Source organism: Garra rufa, chromosome 5, assembly GCF_049309525.1.
Source record: "Garra rufa chromosome 5, GarRuf1.0, whole genome shotgun sequence".
NCBI lineage: Eukaryota > Metazoa > Chordata > Actinopteri > Cypriniformes > Cyprinidae > Garra > Garra rufa.
In genome coordinates this window covers 12,897,388-12,920,178 of record NC_133365.1, presented here as the reverse complement: position 1 = coordinate 12,920,178, position 22,791 = coordinate 12,897,388, and the positions used below count along the sequence as shown (strand labels likewise).

General features: G+C 36.8%; 1 protein-coding gene across 1 annotated transcript in view; it reads right to left on the bottom strand.

The window, feature by feature from the left end:
* Positions 1 to 22,556, bottom strand: part of LOC141335868 (uncharacterized) — a 54,443-nt gene extending 31,887 nt beyond the window's left edge. The window contains exon 1 of the mRNA XM_073841420.1: positions 22,296 to 22,556. Within this exon, the coding sequence (XP_073697521.1) occupies positions 22,296 to 22,381 (86 nt within the window). The 5' untranslated portion in view covers positions 22,382 to 22,556. The remainder of the gene's footprint in view (positions 1 to 22,295) is intronic.
* Between the last annotated feature and the right edge of the window lie 235 nt (positions 22,557 to 22,791).

The following is a 22,791-nucleotide window of genomic DNA, read 5'->3' as shown; positions in this document are numbered from 1 at the left end:
TTCTTAAATTTTTTTTTGTCCTGAACAGTTAAACTGCCCATTGCTCATCAGAAAAATCCTTCAGGTCCCTTGGTTTTTCAGCATTTTTGTGTATTCGAACCCTTTCCAACAATGACTGTATGATTTTGAGATCCATCTTTTCACACTGAGGACAACTGAGGGACTCATATGCAGCTAAACCATACAGTCATTGATGCATACATAGACTTCAACTGTCCTAAATACTAAAAATCTAAGCAAACAAAACAGCCTCTCTCATAACAGCAACGTGGAGTAAAAGGTTTGCCTAAGCTTGCAGTAAGTTGGCCCGAGGCATTCAGTGTGCAACAACAATGTGTGTATTTGCTTGTGTGCTCAACCACAGATTACAGTTTAATATATCCAAAGTTGATGAAAATGGATATTTTGTACCAAATATGGCATGCAAAATGTCACTACCAAGTAGGAACGAATGGGAACACTGCAAAAGAAAAGCCCTGCTTCTAAGAAAATGGTTTGGGATCATTACTGCCATTGAAGGATCAGACAGAGAGACCTGGCAGACCTATACCAGTCTGGACGGTGGGCTCTCTAACAACCTTTGCAGAAAGTACAAAACAACTTAAGTACATCGCCATCTGGCACAGTAACCTTGTCATACTGAATACAATGTGCCAAGTGCTATTCATTTGGGTGTATGCTGGCCTGGAACAGGCACAGGCGAATAGCTCAACGCACTAAAATGAGTTCAACAGCCAAGAGGCCTGAAATGTAGACTTAAACTCAGAGACATGAGTCTAATGAAGATGTATAATAATAATAGTAGTAGCTATTAAATTAACTTTACTGCTTGTATGGAGTAGTCTAAGCTTTATAAGTCATCTATGTGAGAGTGTAACTAATGCTGTCTCTCCTTGTATGGGGGATCAGACCCCTGGGTGCCAATTTTGTGCTAATGGCAACTATTTGAAGAGTTGCAGAGGAATGAACGCGTCCGGATTTCCTGAGAAAGAGACTCTGGCAGAATACAAAAGGATGGAGTGGAAGAACTGACAATAAATAGCAAAGGAGAGGGGAGGGAGGATGGGAAAATGAAAAGTAGTATGGGGGACGGGGGATGGGAAAAGAAAACAGACTAAGGAGGTTGGCATGCAAATGTAATATATGGTTGCAAAATGAAATGACGTGCAAATATAAGAGTGACTAAGTGAGAAAGAGACGGAGAGAGGGAGAAAGACTTGTATATCGAGGATGTGAGGTCATAGTGCAGAATCAGATGCCAGTTATATGTCACAATGGACAGTAAATGGGCATGAAAGAAACTCTGGGATCAGAATTGGAAGTTTCTGTTCTGCCAAACAACTCAACAAATATGACAGACTGCAAGAGGGAGAGAAAGAACTCAAAGATTTATTAGGCCTATAATATTAAATATATACGACAGTGTTTTGGTGCCATGTTAAAAAAAAAAAAAATCTAAGATTATGAGATTAAAGTCGTAATATTTCAAGAATAAAGACTGAATGAAGTCAAAATATTATAAGAATAGAGTCGAAATTTTGACAGTCAAAATTATGAGAATAAAGTCGAAGTGTTTCGAGAATAAAGTCAAAATTACAAGAATAAAGTCGAAGTGTTTCGAGAATAAAGTCAAAATGTTTAGAGAATAAAGTCAAAATATTTCGAGAACAAAGTCAAAATTACAATAATTAATTTGTTGTGTGGCGTTGTATTCGCCTCAGTTTAAGCGGCATGTGAATCTTGTCATCTTGTAAATCAGTCATAATTTAATAAAACGAATGTCTCATTCATGTCTGATTCACATGAATACAACGCTCTGTCCCACCACGTTAAACAGCGTGAAAAACACATTATTGCAAGACACATTTTTTGTATTTAGCTATAAAACTGACAGATTTTGAAAGCTAAGACTTTGTTTTTTATTAAAAGTACCAAAGGCACAAAGCTTATTGCTATTAGGTGGCTGGCGCACTACAAATAGACCTAATGAATGCTATCTAAGACGTGCAATTATACTCAAAGACTATAGAATACCCAAGACATGTCACTCGTATAGTTTTGAATGGGGGGAAATGCAACGTTCATTATGGCCGCGAAGCCCCGCCTTCTTAGTGAAAGAGCCAATCGTTGATTAGTAAAGTCAGCATGTCACTGCAGCTGCCGTTAGAAGTCCCGGTTGCTATAGAAACAATTGGCGCTTTAAGACGTGCGCTCTTTGAGCCGCACTGGCTCATTGAGCCGGAAAAAATAAGCGTTTTTAAAGTCCATCTTTCAAGTTGAAGATCACTGTGAATGAACGTGTAGATAAATAGTGTAGGAACCAGTTTTTCTTGAAAATATAATTCAAAATACGCTATTTAGGCTTCTGGAGTCGTTTTTGAGAGAGAATTTTACTTCCGCATCTAAAAAACTGGCGAAAGCGGTAGTGACGTCACGGCCGGTAGAGCGGTCAATGTAAACCATAGGAAAACAATGGATCGCAATGACTGTTCGGACGCGGAGAACATTTAAAATGTTTATTTACACTCGTATGACGAACCACAGACACAAATATGAGCCGGTTATGTGGCCAAGAGAGCAGGGACATGCCAGGATTAAACAGAACAGCGGTCAGAGACAAATTAAGTTGTAATGTGAGGAGAACAGGGCAGGTTTCTGAGAGAGATCAGTGTTAGCTGACGATATCTAATCGGGCAAAATCATAGCATTGGTCATCTAGAAGTATTGATTCTACTTACCTGTAACACAAACGAATAATCGTTGATCAAGCGTGTCATACTCGTTAATATCCAACGTTACGTGATATAGCGGGTTCTTATTACCGCGCACGCGAGAGATAAACACCTTTTTGTTTTATTATATGCTTCTATGGGAAATGCCCCCAAACTTGATGTGCTGTCTCTGACTCTGCACTTTGAGGCTTGCTGTCTGAAATCAAAATAGATAGCTTATATGCATTTCAGGCAGGGGCATGAGTAAGTTTATGGTAGAGATAATTTACTCTGATCAAAATACTTGTACGTACAAATAAACAGTAAAATGTAATCTCAATTACAGGTTGACTATATTTAGGTCACAAATACCTATAAAGTAAAACTTTTTAATGCCATTGGTATAAGACAATTAATATTGACAGCATACAGTCAAGTTGTCTGCTGGTATTCATCAGGAAGCCCTTACCTGCATGTGTTGTGTCAGCTATAAAACAGGTTACAGAGGAAGGATTACTTTATAAAGGTTTTGAATGGCCCCATTTTGGTGACACAATAAAAAAATAATCACAATCACAAATTGTCTTAATGTATAAATGTTTTTATGAGGTTAACAACACATATCAAGCAGATCTGCATTTATGGCTCATTCAATTCAGTTTAATTTATACAGCAATAAATCGTAAATATTATTTCATAGTACTGTTAATACCCAACTTAAAACACATTGCAACTGTTAATATATATATATATATATATATATATATGTAGATGTACCAAACATATACAACTGAAAGAAAAATATTTTCAGTGTGGGTATCACACTAATGTGTTATTTTAGAGGTGGTTAATAACAGCTGGCCTCCACTGCTTCAGATCTTCACACAGCCTCATGTCTTGCAATGTCTCCCAAAACCCTAAAAACACACATGACAAAAAAAATCACAAATTAGCTGTGCAAACAATGTGACTAAGCTGTAGACTTGATGATTATAATATTAACAAACGGAGGATAACTGACCAGTAATGCCTTCTCATATGGTACCATTTTTACATGGTTCTTAAACTTACATTGCTAATGCCTACAAGCTAGGTACAGTGCTTTACCACGACTTATACACATCTCGTTGCATCTCATTATTTAAATAAATATGTTCACGGATTTGGTCGTTTTGCGAAGTTATGAGAAGAAAAAACAAGACTTACGGTGCACAGTTCAGGTTTTCGTCGAGCTGCATCTCTGACGGCTTCGGACGAACCAGGCTGACCGCGGAGCCGATGAAGGTGCTGTGTGCACTGAAGGAACTGCACTAGTTTTGAGCCTCACTTGGTTCTTGCTTCGGCATCCCATATTGAACTGTATCATATCGCCGGGATGATAATCATCCGGTGTAAAGTGAACGCGTTTTTCGAAGCAGATGCATTACTATAGGCTCGTCTCTTCGCCCGCACAAACGCACCCAGATCCGGAAGACAGCGCCATTCTTTTTATTGTAAGTAAACCAGTGGACATGATGTCCTGACAGGCTGGAGTTTGCACACCCTCCATAAATACAATAATTTACCATGACGATGATAAATTGAAATTAAAAATAACGACTGAAAACGCACTAACTCACGACTGCTCCTACTGAATAGCAACAGAGCTAGGCGAACGACTACCTGTCGTGACGTCATATGACGCGGTGTGGAAAAAAAGCTGTTTTTGAGAGCGGTCAAGGAAATCGTCACTTTGTCTTCTAAATTTGTGCCCTTATGTCTTGTAAAATATTTTCAAATCCTGCATTAACGGTTTGTATTGTATTTTCATACACGAATATATGTTTATCTCGAAATTTTTTTTAACTTGCAACATGGACTTTAAACGTTATTAGAGCTCAAGGAACCATATTTATGAGGCAGTTCATGTTGGATCTCTTTGGAGATTTAAAATATGAAATTTAATCGTCAGCTTGGTGAACAGTTTTGAAGAAATTGATGGTTCCCCATTCAAAGAGATATTAGCTGCACTTGCCTGCCCGAGTAGCGTTTCAAAGATGGCCGCCGAGTGACATGACTTGCCTTAAAGGGACTTTGATTATACTTCCCTACGAGTATAGCACATGTTATGATTTCTGCTAACAATCCCACATATATTCAGATAAATTCCGGTGGCCTGACAACTTCTCCTGGTGCTCTCAATCCGAGCCATGCACATGCGTGAATTAACTTCGTAATTGCTACGATTTAATCGAATTTCAGAATTTCAACTTTGATCTCAAAACTCGAACGAGACTTGATTCTAGTAATTTCGACTTTATTCTCAAAATTTCGGCTTTATTTTTGAAACATTTCGACATTATTCTCAAAATTTCGACTTTATTCTCAAAATATTTTGACTTTATTAAAATTAAAATATGATTTTAATCTGGTAATCTTAGATTATGGCACTAAAACATTGTCGTAAATATAATAAATAATTTTTAAAAAATATTTTTTTATATATTTGAATTGAATTTATTTAATATGTTGCTATTTACGGACGAAAGAACAAAATGAGGCTGTGGCAAAAATCTGTGTTTATCTGGTTTACTTAAAGGGATAGTTCACCCAAAAATTACCCCATGATTTACTCACACTCAAGCCATCATAGGTGTACATTACTTTCTTCTTTCAGACAAATACATTACAGTTATATTAAAAAATGTTATAAAATATGTTATAATAAATACAGTTATAAAATGTTGTTCACAAGAGAGTGGCGTTCTAGCAGATGACGTGGGATGTGGGACGTAGGTGTATCATAAACTCTGGTGAGAATATGCTAGTCTCACAAAAACCAAGTTTTGTTTACAGCAAAGGAAAACCAGTCTCCTCTTAGGTTATATCAAAAACCTCCCACATTTTTCCTTACAAATCCTCGTTTTGTAATTCGATTTCTTGACCTTTGTTTTGTTTTGCTCGTATTGGACTTCAAATTCTCAACAGCCATTCACTGCCATTATAAAGTTTGGAACAGCAAGGACATTTTTTTAAAATAACTTTATTGTATTTGTCTGAAAGAAGAAAGTCATATACACCTATAATGGCTTGACGGTGAGTAAATTATGGGGTAATTTTCATTTACTATCCATTTAAACAATTAATGACCATCACCTGAAATAGATGACACGTTGTCTGGTGTAGGATTGTGCATGTAAATGTGTCACACTAATATTGTGTATATAGGAAACTTGGCCACTGTGTAACACAGCAACCTATGAGGTGAAAATTAACAGTCTAGCGTAGGTCCAAAGTTTTTACAAACTAGTTGTTGCAGTCAGGCTTTTAGCCAAGGAAAATCTAATTGTTTTGCAATTAGGCACACTGTGACTAGAAAACAAACTGGTCAGCAAAATACCTGATATATTCACACTTGTGAGTCAACAGGTGTGTCCAGGTTTGTGCTTCCAACTAGCACGATAAAGCATGAACAAACACAGAAACAGGAACAATATGTCTAGTGTTTCAGCATTGATTAAAGCTTCATTTACTGAAGTAACTATAGTGTGTAACATGAACCCAACTATGTAACCCTAGTCTACAAACGGGAACTGTAGTAGCCTTTCAAAGGTAACCTTATATGTAAGCTGTGATATAAATAGCTACCCACCTGAAGACAAGCTGGCAATCCTGACTCATACATCTAGCCTGTTTAAGTGAGACGGAAACGTTCACATGCTATTTTTCTCTTAAATGGGTTCTATTATTTCTGTACAACCTTCATCTGCGCAGGAAGTCCATTTGAGATGACAGATCTTTTCAACAAGGCATCATGGCCAAAAAGGTTACTATGGCTCTTATCAGAATCACAGGAAGACTCCCTATTTTCCATCAACAATGCTGCTGCTATTACCCTTTAAAGGAAATCTACTACTGACCTCCAAAGTCTGAAGCTCTGTAACTTTGCCAAGCTGTTGTTATTTACTGTGGGGCAGCTGTGAGCCCAATTTATTAGTCATAATTGGACGGGCATAATTATTCATGTAATGACCGTTGAGGCTGAGCTGGAAAAAACGACTATAATTATATATAATGTTTCATTATTTCAAACGGTGTTCTCAGACAATTACACTGGAACTGTTTCTATCCTCCCATTTTGTCTTTCAAGGATGATGACTTTTGGGCTTAAGGCCACCAGCTCTAGCAAAACATCTTAGACATCATTGCAAACATTTACATTCATGCATTTGGCAGATGCTTTGACTACACAGCATTCATGGTAGACTGCAAATGTTTTGAAATCCAAAGTAAACTTTGGAAATGTATCACAACTATGTAGCTTTCTTCAACATCCTCCTGATAAGTCTGTGACCTTTGGTTGTGAAGTCACTAACCGGACAGGGTGAGTTTAGCCAATGGCCTCTACAACAAAACACTCCTCTGGGACAACTCTGGCATTTCCTGTGCCGTCTGTCCCAGACCCTCGCTCATTTACACACAGTCTGGTATCCCTAATACAATCAGCTATCTTTAAAATGAAGTTTAAACATTTACATTATTGCCTAAAAACTCTTAACTACAGTTTTTGTGCTGTGACACAAAAAAACAGTAGTATTTGTATAATTAAACAGGGTTTGCTCCTTCACCATAATGCTCGCTGTGAGAAACAACTTAATTTTTGATTAGTATTATGCATTGCTAAGAACTTAATTTGGACAACTTTAAAGGTGATTTTTCTCATTATTTATATATTTTTTGCACTGTCAGATTCCAGATTTTCAAATAGTTGTATCTCAGCCAAATATTGTCCTATCCTAACAAGCTTATTCATTCATTTTTCAGTTGATATATAAATCTCAATTTCGAAAAATTGACACTTATGACTGGTTTTGTGGTCCAGGGTTACATATGATTCCTAACAGTCCACACCATTCAAAAATTGGAGGTCGTTAAACAGTTTTGTAAATGTTTTTGAAAGAAGTTTTTTATGCTTACCAATCAAAACTGCAAGAAACACAGTAATGTTGTGAAATCTTGTGATGGCAAAGCTAAATTTTCAGCAGCCATTGCTCCAAACTTCATTGTCACATGATCCATGATACTGAAACTTTTGTATACGGTAATGTGTACATATTACAATATATCATCATGACACATAATAAAAAAAGCAAACACTAAAAGAGTAATAAAACATTAAATGTGAGGAACATGACATGGGAGTTGTAAATAAGGTTACCATCCCCTTTTTAAGGATATTTTCTTCTAGTAGACTGACGCCACTTTCTGTAGAAGTTTATCAGTCAAAATGATCAAGCTCCATTGTTTTCTCAACCTATGCTGTACTCTTCTTGTCTCACACCTTTCCCACCATTACTTTTCCAGTTTCCCTGATTCATTAGTTACTCACATGTCATAACAGAACTACACCCAAATAAAAAAAGGAAAAGGGAAAAGAAAAAAGTCACAAATACTGCATCACATCTTGAAATTAAAATTAATGACATTTTAACTGCATGAGAATTTCAGGGCAGCTCTCATTACATAATATTATAATCGGGACCATAATGCCCTTTATTGCTGGCAGTTTGCAGTTATATTGGCACCCATACAATAAAGAGACCTGTTTTGATTTACTTACTGTGTACAGCAGCTGTTGAAACCATTTCCATCATGACAACTTTCGGAAGATTTTAGCATGGTAATGGATATGACAATGTTAATGCATTTCATCTTGCCGGAATAGATCTGCTACACTCCTGTTGGTTATTTCTGTTGTTGTAGATTATTGCAGATGCTGCTGCAAAGCAAGTACAGGAACTTGCTACTACTAATACATATACCGATGCGCTGCTGTGAGTATTTAAGACATACTGCTGCTGCACAAATAGCATATATAATAACCCAAAGCTGATCTATACAGGTGGAGCTGGGGAGGTGGAGGGTTTCAGAGGAACTCTGAAAGCGCGCTACAAAATGCTCTAGTGCAGGGGTTCCCAAACTCAGTCCTGGAGAAGTTTCTAGTATGCCTAGTAAGAGCTTGATTAGCTGGTTCAGGTGTGACTAATTGGGGTTGGAGCTAAACTCTGCAAAACACCGGCCCTCCAGGACCGAGTTTGGGCAACCCTGCTCTAGTGAATGCTACCCAGTCATTTAAATGAAAAGCAGCAAGATTACTGGCTATGTATGCATGCAACATGAACCAATCAGCTTGTGCCAAGTAGTCTAACACTGTGAATATTATCAGTTTGCGTTAACGACCCATCAGCCTGTGCCATCTAGAGTTTCATGACAGAACTTGGCATTTAAAAAATACATTCTGCATTTGATGTTAGAATAGCATTTGACACAGTCTCATGATTTGAGCTAACATACACCTGACAACCACAAAGGCTTGACTCAAAGCTTTATTGGAATTGTACCTACTGTAAAGTCGAATTCCTCCAATGGAGAGGTGACAGCTCTTGGATACCCAGTCACCTTTGTCTTAGCTCAAAAACCACCACTGACAATGTTGTACTGCTTGTAGATTAAGCCCTGTCTTTTGTATTTCGTCTTTAGTATAATCTCAAACAATACACTAAGACGGGCAAAACCTCAGGTTACGCAAGGTGACGGATGAGATAACATCATTTTGCGCTGGATCTATGGCTGTGTTGGAGCCGTTCTCATTACTTTGTGGGAGTCTTTAGGTATGCAGGCTGTTTGTTGATTCTTTCTGCCCTGTGCAAGTTTCCAATCTGAGGTGATTAAAGGCCTCAGGCAGAGCCAATCTTGTGTTGTGTAAACCTGAACACCACAACTTTTCTATTTTTCACCTCACTTTATGCCACCAGCAAAAGAGGAATGTTTATCCTCTATCAATGTCTTAATTTTGTCAACACAAAAAGATGAATAAATATAATTTATTAGACTCAAATAAAGCCACATGAAAAGGTGCAAACGTGTCTAAACTGGTATTGGGTATTTGTTGCAAATGGACTAATCAAATTGATATCACAGGCTCAGCTGTTAAATGCACACATGCTAGTTTGAGCAGCAAACCACACAACCTCCTTAGGTATAAGGCTACTGTGAGTCATTAGGGGGCGTGATAAAGACCTCCTTGAAAACATACACCTCAATCTGCACTGTATCATTCACCACCTTGAAGGAGAATGTGTATGATTTGGGAAACAAACTGAAAGCGGCATTACTGAAGAATGTAAATGTCTCCAAAATAGTACATCAGTGCTCAAATCATCAGCTAGAAGCACTGTTCTAATTATTAAAAAATCCTGAAAAAATACTATGATTTCAACAAAAACATTAAGAAGCACAACTGTTTTCAGTTACATAAATTACATTTTAAATAATATTAAAACAGAAACAGTCACTTTCAATTGTAATATTACACAATATTACTGTTTTACTGTAATGTTTATCACATAAAAGCAGCCTCAGGGAGCAAACATGAATTCGAAATGGTTTCTTTTTTACTTTCCCTATTGAACTAAGATACGGATAAAATTTGAGAACACTGTAAATGTTTGAGATGATATAGTACCCCTCAGACAAGCTCAGAACCTTATTTCTACAGCCAAGGCAAATGCATTTAACATAATGTCCAAAAAGAAATGGAAAAACATTTCAACTACACAAGATTGTCCAAAACTACATGAAAGCACAATGAAATGGGGCATATGTGCCATGTTCATTTGCCAATGCTTTTGCCAAGCACAGAACTTATTAAGGATAAAGTTAAGGATGGAAAGGCTTGCACATCATTCTGTTATTGATCTTTAAGGTTTAAGAAAGAACCAAAAAAATCTCCACTGGAAGTCATTTCAGCGTCTTCGAAAAGAAGCAGGTATCTGGAGACTTCAAAGAGTCCGACTGCAACAAATGTTAATTTTCCTGGACAAGTTTATACCCTACAGCTCAGTCAACGACCACAAGCCATCTGCGTTGGACTACAACCCAACATACAACAAACAGCGTTGTTTGAGGCTTTTGATCCAGCCTTGCAGCTTTGAGGAACTCCATTAACATTTTCCTATTGAGTGCAACAGTGGAGAAGCCAGAGAGAAGCCACCTACACAAGCGCCAGGCATTTCCCAAGAAACAACACAGCTTTTCTCCATGTGAGTCAATGGTCCCTGAAGTGACTGAATTGAGTGTGAAAACTTCTCAATCTGCAATCCATTTATGTTTTGTATACAAAGCTAGATTTAATATTGAAGTGCATGGTGTTGGCTTTAGAGGTTGTAGGAGAATGACTAGATCAGGATTCTAGGTCACAATTTGTGCTGGCTTGTGTAAGGCAGCCATTTAGTTTGCTGACTGAGACATATTATGTCTGAACATTGCTGTCTGGAATGCCATGAGAGTGAGAAACACAAAGTAATATGCCGTATGCTTCAGTCCCGATACATACTTGTAAACAAACATCCATTCAGACTACTTCCAAAGACGCTCATACAGCATCTCTGCATTAAAGGAGTGTAATGTAAACAATAATTGAAACATTCAAGGTGGTAGTTTAAGGATTAGGAAATATTTACAAAACATAAACATTGATAATTGATACGAGGAACATCAAGACGTTCACCAACCTTCGATGTACTTTGTCTGTATCATCCAAATACTTGGGAAAGCCCATGGGTCTCTTAAAGCAATGTTTAAAGCAAATCAATGAAGCACTTACCTAGGACAAAGTCAACACTAAAATAGCTTTCATTTACTGCTCAATAGCTTAATTACTAATCTGCCACTATAAAACATTTTTGTGGTAACCCAACCACCATAAAACTAAATAGCCCCAATAAGGTGATGCTATAAAAGTACTTAGATAAACCAAACACATTGATTTATATTTTGTGTTTAAGGGTGGTAAAGATGACATTTTCAACTGACTTATATTGTCAGTTTTTAATTACTTTTAATTCGTTTTTAAACTATTTAAACTATTGTTATTAGCCTAGTTATATAAAATATAATATGTTGTGGCATTAAAGGATTAGTTCACTTCCACAATAAAAAATTCCTGATCATTTATTCACCCCAATGCCATTTCACATTTTAATGAGTTTCTTTCTTGAGTCAAAAAGAAATTAAGGTTTTTGAGTAAAACATTCCATAATTATTCTCCATATAGTGGACTTCAATAGGGTTCAGCGAGTTGAAGGTCCAAATTGCAGTTTCAATGCAGATTCAAGAGGCTCTACATCTTATCTAGCCAAACGATCAGTCTTTTTTTTTTAAAGCAGTTTGAATTTCTTTGCACATTTCCTGTAAACACTGGATTGGTACTTCCGCCTACATCATGTGTGACCTTTTCAGAGTGAATACATAATATGTGAAGTCGAGCTAGGGCAAGACAAGCATTTTTAGAAGAAGACCGACCGATCGTTTCACTAGACAAGACCCTTTTTTCTCGGCTTAAACCCATTAATCCTCATTAAAGTCCACTATATGGAGAAAAATCTTGGAATGTATTCCTCAAAAACCTTTGATTGAAGAAAGAAAGACATGAATATCTTGGATGAAATTATCAGGACAATTTTATTTTGGAAGTTAACTAATCCAGGGTTCGTACACATACTGTAAAATCAAATTTCAAGACTTTCAAGGACTTTTCTGATTTTCAATGACTTCAATTAGAGATCTCACTTAAAGAGAAAGAGAAGTATTAGCACTGAAGTATTACAAAGTATACTACACTTTTACTATAGTAAAACCATGCTTACTTTTCTTAAGGGATTTGTATTTGTTTATACTTTTTTCTTTGTTTTTAGAACGGTTTAAGAAAAAAATGTGAAAAAGTATTTGCAAAATTGCGCCGAAATCCTGATCTGAATCAAATGATTTGCGATCCATGCTCTGAAATTCCGATCTAAAGCAAAAGATTTGCGAACCCGCTCCAAAGTTCCGATCTAAATTAAATGATTCGCCATCCACGCTCTGAATTCCTGATCTGAATAATGATTTGTGAATCATCATTTCACATCAGGACTCGGAGAACACATCACAAATCATATGACTTAGATCGGATCTTTGCTTATCGCGAATCATTTAATTTAGATCAAATTGCATATCACAAATCATTTGATTTTTATCGTTCAATTCGCAAAATGATTCACAAACCTGTTCCGATCTGAAGCAAATGATTTGCAATATGCGCTCCTAAGTCTCAATTCGTCATACGCCATTTGAAGTCCCAATCTGAAACAAATGGCTTACCTGATTTGGAGTCTTCAAAAGCTCTGTTGCACCCATCTCTTCGCGACATTACTAACATTTACTAAAATAAGCGAAAAAGCAATTATATTTTTTGAATTGCATGAATTTTGCGTAAAAAGGTATGTGCTTGTCGACAAAATTAAACACTTATTTCATAGAATCATTGTCTTTCAATAATTCAAACACTTTTCAAGTTCCTCTTCAGGAATATTGCTATTTTCAAGTGTTTTCCAGGCCTTAAATTTGAAAAAGTCAAATTTAAGTACTTCAAGCATTTTAAGCCCCTTGTACGAGCCTTGCTAATCCTTTAAAGTTTAAACCAAGTGGTTATGCAGATCAAGTCACATTAAAGTATACAGATAGCATTAGATAAAGCTATACAGATAAACTACTCATTTCATACCTAAGCTGTCAAACATAATTCTCACTTTATTAATTCTTTTTATACATATAAGGCTTTCCTGCAGAGAAACTTCTACCCACTATTATTCAGCCACTTTAACGACAATGTTCTCTTTCTTTCACAGCAGTATAAACATTTTAAGTGCACAGAGAACAGGAAAGTACTGGGAAAGGAATAACACTGGCCAAGAAAGGACTAAAGAATTTCTGCAAAAGAAGGGTAAATGTAAACACTCAAAACTATTAATGAGCTCAGAATATTGCTATGCAGCCAAATCACTACACTTTCTCATTCATATCTTGGTAAATATTCGTACATCCGGGATATTTTACTTCTGTTCTTTTGTTACACATTTGCATGCTGAAAAGTGTCATACTCTTACGAATATGCATGCTGCTACACCCCTACTGTTTACTAAAAGGTTTAAACCAATGTTATTACAAAGAAACCGCTAAAAAACACATACTTCATCAAAACTACCAGCCGAGGTCAATTAAGGTTACCATTCTACATTATTAGTACTGAATAGTCTTGTTGTGGTGATAACTCACCATGCTCAGCAGATGTTTTATTATGGTAACAGGAGAACATTGCACCTTGAGGCTCTTAAATCATGCATAAACTTGTGCTCCAACAGCATGGAGATGTGAGGACCAGAGCCATAATAAACCTGAGCTCTGTTTCTTCATTACAGGTGAGTTCGTTAAAAACATCACTGTCTCACCATTGTAAGACATACTAGTATGCATTGATCAAACCATACAATATATAAGTAAAAACAGCTGCAACTCTACTCTGTGAGAAGTTTAAAGGACAGTGGCTGAATCCCTCATTGTCCAAAGAGGGCTGAAGCCACCTTCAAGATTCAAATGTCACAAATGTGGCTTCTCATCACAACCTCCCACAATGCTCGCTGGAAAGAATTCTGCCACGCCTTCACAGTTTTCTATCAGTTCTAGTCCAGTCACATCCCACAGGAGTTGTTTTTGCCTGCCTAAAACTTAGGATGACAAATTCAAACTGAGCACAATAAATCCCTGCCAATATAAGAACTTTACAACCAAAACAAAAAGTTATGAAATGTATATTTCTTACAAAACCAGATAATCACATTGTCTTGGATCTCATATCATTTCTTGTACTGCAGGGCACTTCTACAATATAGGACAGAAACAATAAAAACATGTTTCACAGAATCAAGCAGCAATTTTTACTGCATTAGTTTGAATACAATGACTGAATATGACTCATATGTGATTTGGGGAGCTTTACGCACCCATCCACAGCGAACATTGCAGCTGCTAAATGTTATGAGGAAATAAAGGACCAGTTGCTAACATTTACTTCTGAAGAATGTGAAAATCCTGCGGTGTTTAACTCTGACCTATAAGACTGATAAATCAAGCATGAAGAATCCGTCATGGTTTCACACAGAGTTACTACTCCATACTAGAGAATTGTAATTTCACTTTCCTACTTCTGTGGAATGAAAGAAATTCAGAATTGTTTTTGCCCATACAATGAAATTCAATAGTGTTCAAAATCTTTCATTTGTTTGTCAGGATATACAATATGGTTCAAATGTTTGGGGTCGTGAGATTCATAGAACCATCTTTGTATGATTTTGAGAACCTTCAACTGACAACTGAGGGACTATTACTATATACGCAACTATTATGGAAGGTTCAAATGCTCACTGATGCTCCAGAAGGAGGTGACAACTTGAATTTGATGATCATGGTACATTTAACTTATTTTGTGTTCTGGGGAACATGTAAGTATCTTCTTTAGCTTCTGAAGGGCAGTACTAAATAAAAAAAAAAAGATATTTAGGCAAAATAAGGAAATTGCACACATCTTCATTCTGTTCAAAAGTTTACACCCCCAGCTCTTAATGCATCGTTTTCCTTCTAAAGCATAAGTGAGCATTTGAACCTTCTGTAATAGTGGCATATGAGTCCCTCAGTTGTTCTCAGTGTAAAGAGATGGATCTCAAAATCATAGTCATGGTTGGAAAGGGTTAAAAAACAAAAACACTGAAAACCAAAGAATCTGTGGGACCTGAATGATTTTTCGGAAGAACAGCAGGCAGTATAACTGTTCAGGACAAACAAGGGACTCAAGAACAACTATCACTATTAAAACTATCAAAAAAAAAAAAACAGCTGTGGATCAATCAGGTAACAACACAGTATTAAAAATCAAGTGTATGTAAACTTCTGAACAGGGTAATTTTTATACATTCTACTATTATTTTCTCTTGTGGACTATATGTAAAAGATCTTATTCAGGTTAGTACTAAATAAATAAAAAATGACTTGCATTTGGTATGATCCCTCTTATTATAATAAAATAATTAACATTTTGCAGATTCTGTGAGGTGTACACTTTTGACCGCAACTGCATATATAAAAAGTCAAATATTTTTGGTGTTTTTTTTTTTATGCAGTTATGCACCAGAATGTAGTCAGTACACTAGCACATACTGTAGATGACTTGAAAGTAACATACATAAACTAAAAACTCCAATTTTGATTTAATTGAGAAATAATTGCATTTTTAATTTCAATAAGCACTGTTTTGTAAGTAACCAAAACCCCATTTCATGTAAAAAAAAAAAAAAAAAAACTGCCGACAGCAGAAGCTGTTTCTCATTCTAGTGTGCTCAAAGTGCATCTGAACAGCTCAATAAGTCAATGACGGCAATGGTTCAGAGTAGAGGTCGACCGATATTGGTTTTTACCGATACCGATAGCTAGGTTGGACCACACTGGCCGATACCGATTAATTAACCGATAGATTTTGAAAATGGATATTGAAGGGCAACTAAAATAGTGCTATACGATTTAAAAAAATAAATACTAAACCATACTTTGTAAATGAATAAAAATATTAATATTAATTATAAACTGATCATTAAAGTTATTTCATAGTTCATTAATGTTAACAAAATGAACTTCGAAATTTAACAATATATCAGTAAATGTTGAAATTAACACTTTAACAAGGAACAACACTTCTATTCTACAGCTTTCACCAATCTTAGTTGATGTTACAAATGGGCTCATTGTAAAGGGGTGGGAATCTTTAAATTTTAACATTTTTTTATTATATAAGCTGGCTACTTTTTAAAACAATTACTTATTTAAAATTAGTGTTCTTTAAGTGTCGGCAAGTTTACAGAAATAGTTATTGTTTTTTTCTTTTTCGTTTGATTATTACTGATGAGATCAGACAGTGGCTGCTTTAACAGGCTGCATTCAAACGAATGCAGATCTATTTCGATGTATCAGATATTTTGTCCTGCTCTGAAAACATAACTGACTGTGTGTACATCAGTTTCGTATAAAAGTATTTGAAAATCCAAGTGCATTTAACCGCATCTGCAATCAAGCTTTTTAGGACGAACAAACACAAAGAGCAATTGAAAGTCTGTCAGTGTATCTACTGCATTACAAACGGCAGAAATGAAGGCACATGTAAAGTCAAAAACTGCGATTGATAGCTCACACGGTCAAACAATACACACTTATTAGCTCACTGTGGAAATTCTGTGCAATGAAGCCAGCCGCGTTTCTGGCGCGCACGCGTGCCATATGCGGGAAAAACACACGCTCATTGAAGAGAGGATTGAGATGCGTCTGAGAATCTATTTTTCACCCACCCTTAATGAAACCGAACAAAAGTGCAGCGCTGTGTTGCGCGGACAACTTGCAGGTATCACACACACACACACAGGACGCGTTGTATAGTTCAAGCATAAAACTTAAACAGTTTATTTAATCACCAAACAGGCAAATGTTTACTTCAAGAATGATCAAAAAGCGGCAAAAGTTAGTTTAAACATGAAACGGAAAGAGAAAGTGCGATCTATATTGCAGCCATTTCAGAAACAATTTCTTTTCTGTTTTACATTTATGTTTAAATATGATTTGTTTTTGTTTTGTTTCAGTTTAATATGTTAATTACGAAAGAAGTTTGTGTAATTTGTAAATGTCATAAAGGACGTGGTATGAATTGGACGGCAATACGCCAGGAGAATTGGAGAGGGTCAGGCACAATTTTTGACCACTTCGTACGTTTTTATTTGTGGAAAATCCCTTCTTTAACGAATTTCGTTTTGTATTATTTTTATCTTAATTTTTAATAGATATTTTTGTTGATCAGTTATTAAAATCAAATAGGAACAGGAAAATGGCATTGTGAAATAAAGTGCGTAACAAGATGCAAACTCACCATGCTTTAACGGCCTGAAGAAAAGGCTAAAACATAAATTATAGCTCTATATTAAGCATACAGACTTAATTAGAGCTACAGAAATACAAATAGTTTGCTTAAATGCACAATACTTAATTTTCCAGCCCAGGGTCAAGTCTTTATGAACGATGTGGGACAGATGTGTAATGTAAAACTAAGGCGCGCTGTGACTGATTTTGTCGGCTGAATGAACACAGTTTGCTTTCTCATGTCTTTAAATCTGCAACTTTGCTGGCTAAAAATATGAACAGCTGGATATAAATCAATACAAATATATGGCAACAATCCTGGCATTAAACATTGCTCTGGGGCTTAACCTCTCATACTCTATGACAGCGGAGCATGAGCCGCTTCAGCAAAGAATGCAACCCGGAAAAACCATCGGCAAGGATTTTTGCCGATAACCGATAGTTCGGCCAATCAACTATCGGTGCCGATTAATCGGCAAAACCGATACATCGGTCGACCTCTAGTTCAGAGCAGAAAAGCACAGAGATAAGATATAGATCAACAGTTGTGGGGAAGTTTGAGTTTCCCCTTTTGCAAGACATTCACAGGTCGTGTGTCACTTCTTGTGTTCAGCATCCCCTTATGGGCCATTTAAAATGACTTGACATGTCAAAATGTAAAAAGCTGACAAACCCTCACCATCACTGTTCCAGCTGTCAACAGAAAGAACCAGGCAGTACATGAACGGGCCTGATAGGCTTGTAAAGCCTAAAGCGTCAGCGACTGTTTCTGTGCACGTTTCCACAGTGATTAAGCATGTGGAAAAACAGAATGGGTGCTGCCTGGATCATTTAGGACGCTACTGACGGGCGTTTGCGGGAATTAGCCTGAGCCTGCTGAAATACAGCAGAGACAATGACAATGCGTGAGCTGCCAAGACCTGACACAGAGGAAAGACATTGCAGGACTTTTGAATCAGATCAGGGGCTGTTAAAGTTTGAACAAATGTATTTCCAAGCTGATACATGCAGATTATACGAAACACCTATAATTACTGTCACTGATGCAATGTGCTCAGTAAGTACACGATTAAAGCCAACAAAACATGACATCATATATTCGAGAAAGCAGCGAGTGGGAACAGGCTGTTAACTTCTTCTCTAAATGAATAAGCACATATGTATTCAGTTTCAGAAAAAGGTGTCTCTAATCATGTGGGTGTCCACTTTAAGTGCAAACCACCCTGTAAACTACTATTTGCGTAGGCCTGAAGCTGAAGCAGAATATAACTTCATGACATCATGGTAGAAAGTCACAAATGAAAGGGGCTGGTTAGTCCCCTTACATCATTCAACCCAAAATGCACACACATGCATGCACACAGAATGAGGAACCAGGAAAAAAAACTTTGATTCATTTTATAGGCCAATAAATGGTTCCACTTTCTAGAACACTGAACCAGCTGAGTTTTTTTATTAGGGGTACAAAATTGAACTGCTGGGAACACTATTGTTTCATTAGGATTATTTTTATTAGCCTGTAATTTTTCTACCTTAAAACTGAATAAATAGTGTTTTCACAAGGCGTCATCAATCGGCCATATTGGAGGCACAAAACGAAAGCCACTGAACCAACTGAAACGTGCAAATTTAGCTGATTATTGCTGCTGAAAATGATCAATTATTGTCATATTTTGGGCTGTACTAATCAGTGTACTAATTTGGAGTACTATAGACTGACAATAGTTATAACATATCAACAAGAAGAATGCAACAAAATGTCTGAGGAACAAAAGGCATTTGTGGTTTGCCAATCCAAACCAGGATTTTCAAGGCAAGAATCTTGACAGCATTCGTGTTTGTTCTTATCCACCTTTTAACATTAGTTTGTCAAAATATTGTGCCCTTTCCTGCTTACTAAGTCCTTCTCTATATGATTTAGCAGCTTCCACACATTTTTTCCATGGTTTAGACAGCATAAATTAGCAGAACAACGCATTCAAAACAGCGTGTTTACATCCGAGGATCGCCAATATGGCCGTGCATCTGGGTTAGGGCTGCACGATTAATCGTTTTTAAACCGAAATCGCGATTTGAAAGGGTGCGATTTTCAAATCGCAAGAGCTGCGATTATTTCGATTTATTATCAAATGTGGTAACAAGCATATAAGTCGTTTTTGACAGGTCACTTCAAGTGCATATTACGTCTTCATGCTTATATTACGTTTGATGCAGAGTTTAACTAATAGGGGGCATTTTAACACTGCATGTAGAGACATGCACGGGACGGATTTTTCAGTCCCGCCTCCGCAGAAATATGTTGATCTCGGTCCGTTCCTACCTCGACATTCATGTTTTTTCCCGCTCCTGCCCGCATAAAAGTAACCTATATAGTTTTTTTTTTCAGTACATCAATTGAATTTACATGAAACAGTTTTGTAACATCTGGTAAGTTTCACAAAACCCCAGCATAAACGTCCCCGATAAAATATTTGTTATATAGGCTAAGCATCAACATTCACAAACCACTGTTATTCTTAACAGAATTAAGAGCAAGCATGAGCTACTGTGTGTATCCAGAGCAGAATGCAAGCAGACAAAGCTAAAGTTGACATCTCAGTTCATTTGCGATCTCATAAAGCTCTAACACAAAACGATGAATCTTTCACAATGTCTACACTTCGTGTGTTTTAATTCGCGAGCACGCAATATTCAGCACTGTGCAAGAATGTTTGAGCAGTGAGTGGATTCTAACTTAAACACCTGACTGCCTATCCTTGTGCTTACTGATAATAGCTGTAAGTTGTATACTAGTTGTTCTTGCTGCTTTTGTGCAATAGATGAATAACAATATTTTGCTTTTTAGATATTTCTATTTTGCGGGGATCCCGCGAATCATTTTATTTTCCCGCGTCCCGAACAGCCGCACTCGTCCACCAAGTTTTGTCCCGCGCCGCAGTCGGTTGCCTCGGGTCCCGCTATATAGGCCTACTCCCGTAGGAGTGCAGGTCTCTACTGCATGTACTGAGCAAATAACGTTAACGCCATTTGGAAAAGATAAGCGGGAGCAGCGGCTCAACTTCCCAACAAAGTGTCTCTTAATGTAGTTTATCATCAGTGTTTTACTGATGTAAAATTGTTTACAGTGTGTTTGGATTCCTAAAAGTTTAAGATTTTAATAATATTTTATTATATAATTTTAATTGTTAATTTAATTTTATTTAAGATACTGTAGTTATTTTCTTAATTTGTCATGATAACTGACATCTTTATTTTAAAAAAGGCAACAATGTTTAAGAGGTTTTAAATAAACAGTAGAACAGTGTAGCATACTTTGTGATTATGCTTGGTCTTTCTTTGGTTCTGTTAAAACCACCATATCAAACCTGTAGCTCTTTTATGAAATAGTAGTAAATCGCATTTTAAATCGCAAATCGCAATTTTGATCAGAAAAATCGCAATTAGATTTTTTCTCTAAATCGTGCAGCCCTAATCTGGGTAACTGACCAAATCGTGACTTAAGCGCAAACCCTCTATTAATAACACATAAATGGTTAAAACATGAAATTTAGAGGACTACAAGTGGAGCTTTAGAGCAAGAAGAAAATACCTCATATACTTACCCCCATTTATTTCTACGAAGGAAATTTTTCCAATATACTGGACCTACTTTTGCAAACTAATCCTAGATTTTTTGACTGACTGTACCTGTAATTTGTTTGTACAATATTTTGCATATGTGCAGTCTGGAGTGACACTGTTAAACTTAATAACCATCAAAATACGTTAAACTTAGAATTCTACACAATTAAGAACATAGAGTATGGCCTGTTTTACTAAAACGGCTGCTGAACTTAAATTATTTTAAAGAACTTGTAGAAATGTATGTTGAAACTTACTCTGAGAAGACCTAAGAAATTTGGTTGGGCTTGGCCAGTTGGTGGCATTATAAAAATGTTGAATTGATATCTTAAATGCCATGTCTTTGACTAATGGTGTGACTGTGTGCTAAGTTCCATCCATTTTGAACAAAAGGTGGCGCTATAACAGTGAAAAGCATTAAAATACATGCAGCTTCATTACAACTGATGTAATTATTGTGCATTGCTCTGAGCATATATAGGTCAAATTCAACAGTTAAACTTTTAAAGCCTATGGATTAGAGGATTATAGTGTTTCCACAGTAATAATTCGTGCTTGTAGTTATACAGTAGCCTATCCCAATTGGGTTGATTTGCATACAGGTAAACACTAAGTGAGAACTGCCATAGAGAAGTGTCATATGAAGCACTTCCACAGGAACGAAACCAGCGTGTATTCTCATAACTTTCCGTTTAAATCTGTGTAAAACAAAACGCCTTCAGTGACCTAAATCTTCAGAAATGGGGGACAGGCTTGAAGGAAGTGGCCTAGTATTTTGCTTCCCACAAAAAGTACTCTAAACAAGCACTTCTAGAGAGTAATAATCTGCCTTTTTGCAGTAGTTAACATGTTTTAACTTTCTCAGCCCAATGCAAAACTTGGATGCATTCATATGTTTATTATTCAAAACTTAGACTAAAAATAACGCATTCTGACAACATTAAAAAGCAACTGCGCAATATCATTTCTAAACCATCAGTGAACGTCTTCGGTTGTGCCTCAAAACCAAATCAGCTCCCTACCTAGACAACATTCAGATTTGTTGCCTATATGCTTATTTAAAATGTTGCTTGCGCCCGTGACGCCGAAAAAATACAGTCAAGGTAGGAAGCTCGCTAAGATTTGAGACTAACTAATAAATAATGTTTACTTTACCAGTTGGTGGATGCTCGCGGGTTGAGGATGTCTTCTTTAGCGGTCAGCAAAGACAGGCTGTACGTGTCCAAGTTAATCGCTCTCATCCTGATGCTGGAGTGTTTCTATGTACTCCACAAACCAGTGCACTTCAACACACGCTTTGTGTCCCTAGTAAACAAGCAGTTCCCTTATCCAAAGTTGCATTCAGCGACGTGAGTTTCGCAGGCGATGTGTAACTTCTGGAAGTGAAGAGCTGTTGGAGTTGGAGGTGGAGGCGAACACTGCTGATGGGCTGCATCAGTCCTGCTGGAAAACTTCATGAAGAGGAATCTCTCCAAAAGCTCCACCTCCTGCTCTGAGGGGGAAAAACACCAATGCTGTTGCACAATTTCAGTTTATCTCGGTTGCTGCAAACCTCAACTACTGAGCGTGGTATACGGTCACATTAAAATAATTTGGAGGTAACATCATTTAATCCAGTTTTTATATTTAAGACTGTTTATAAACACGAAGA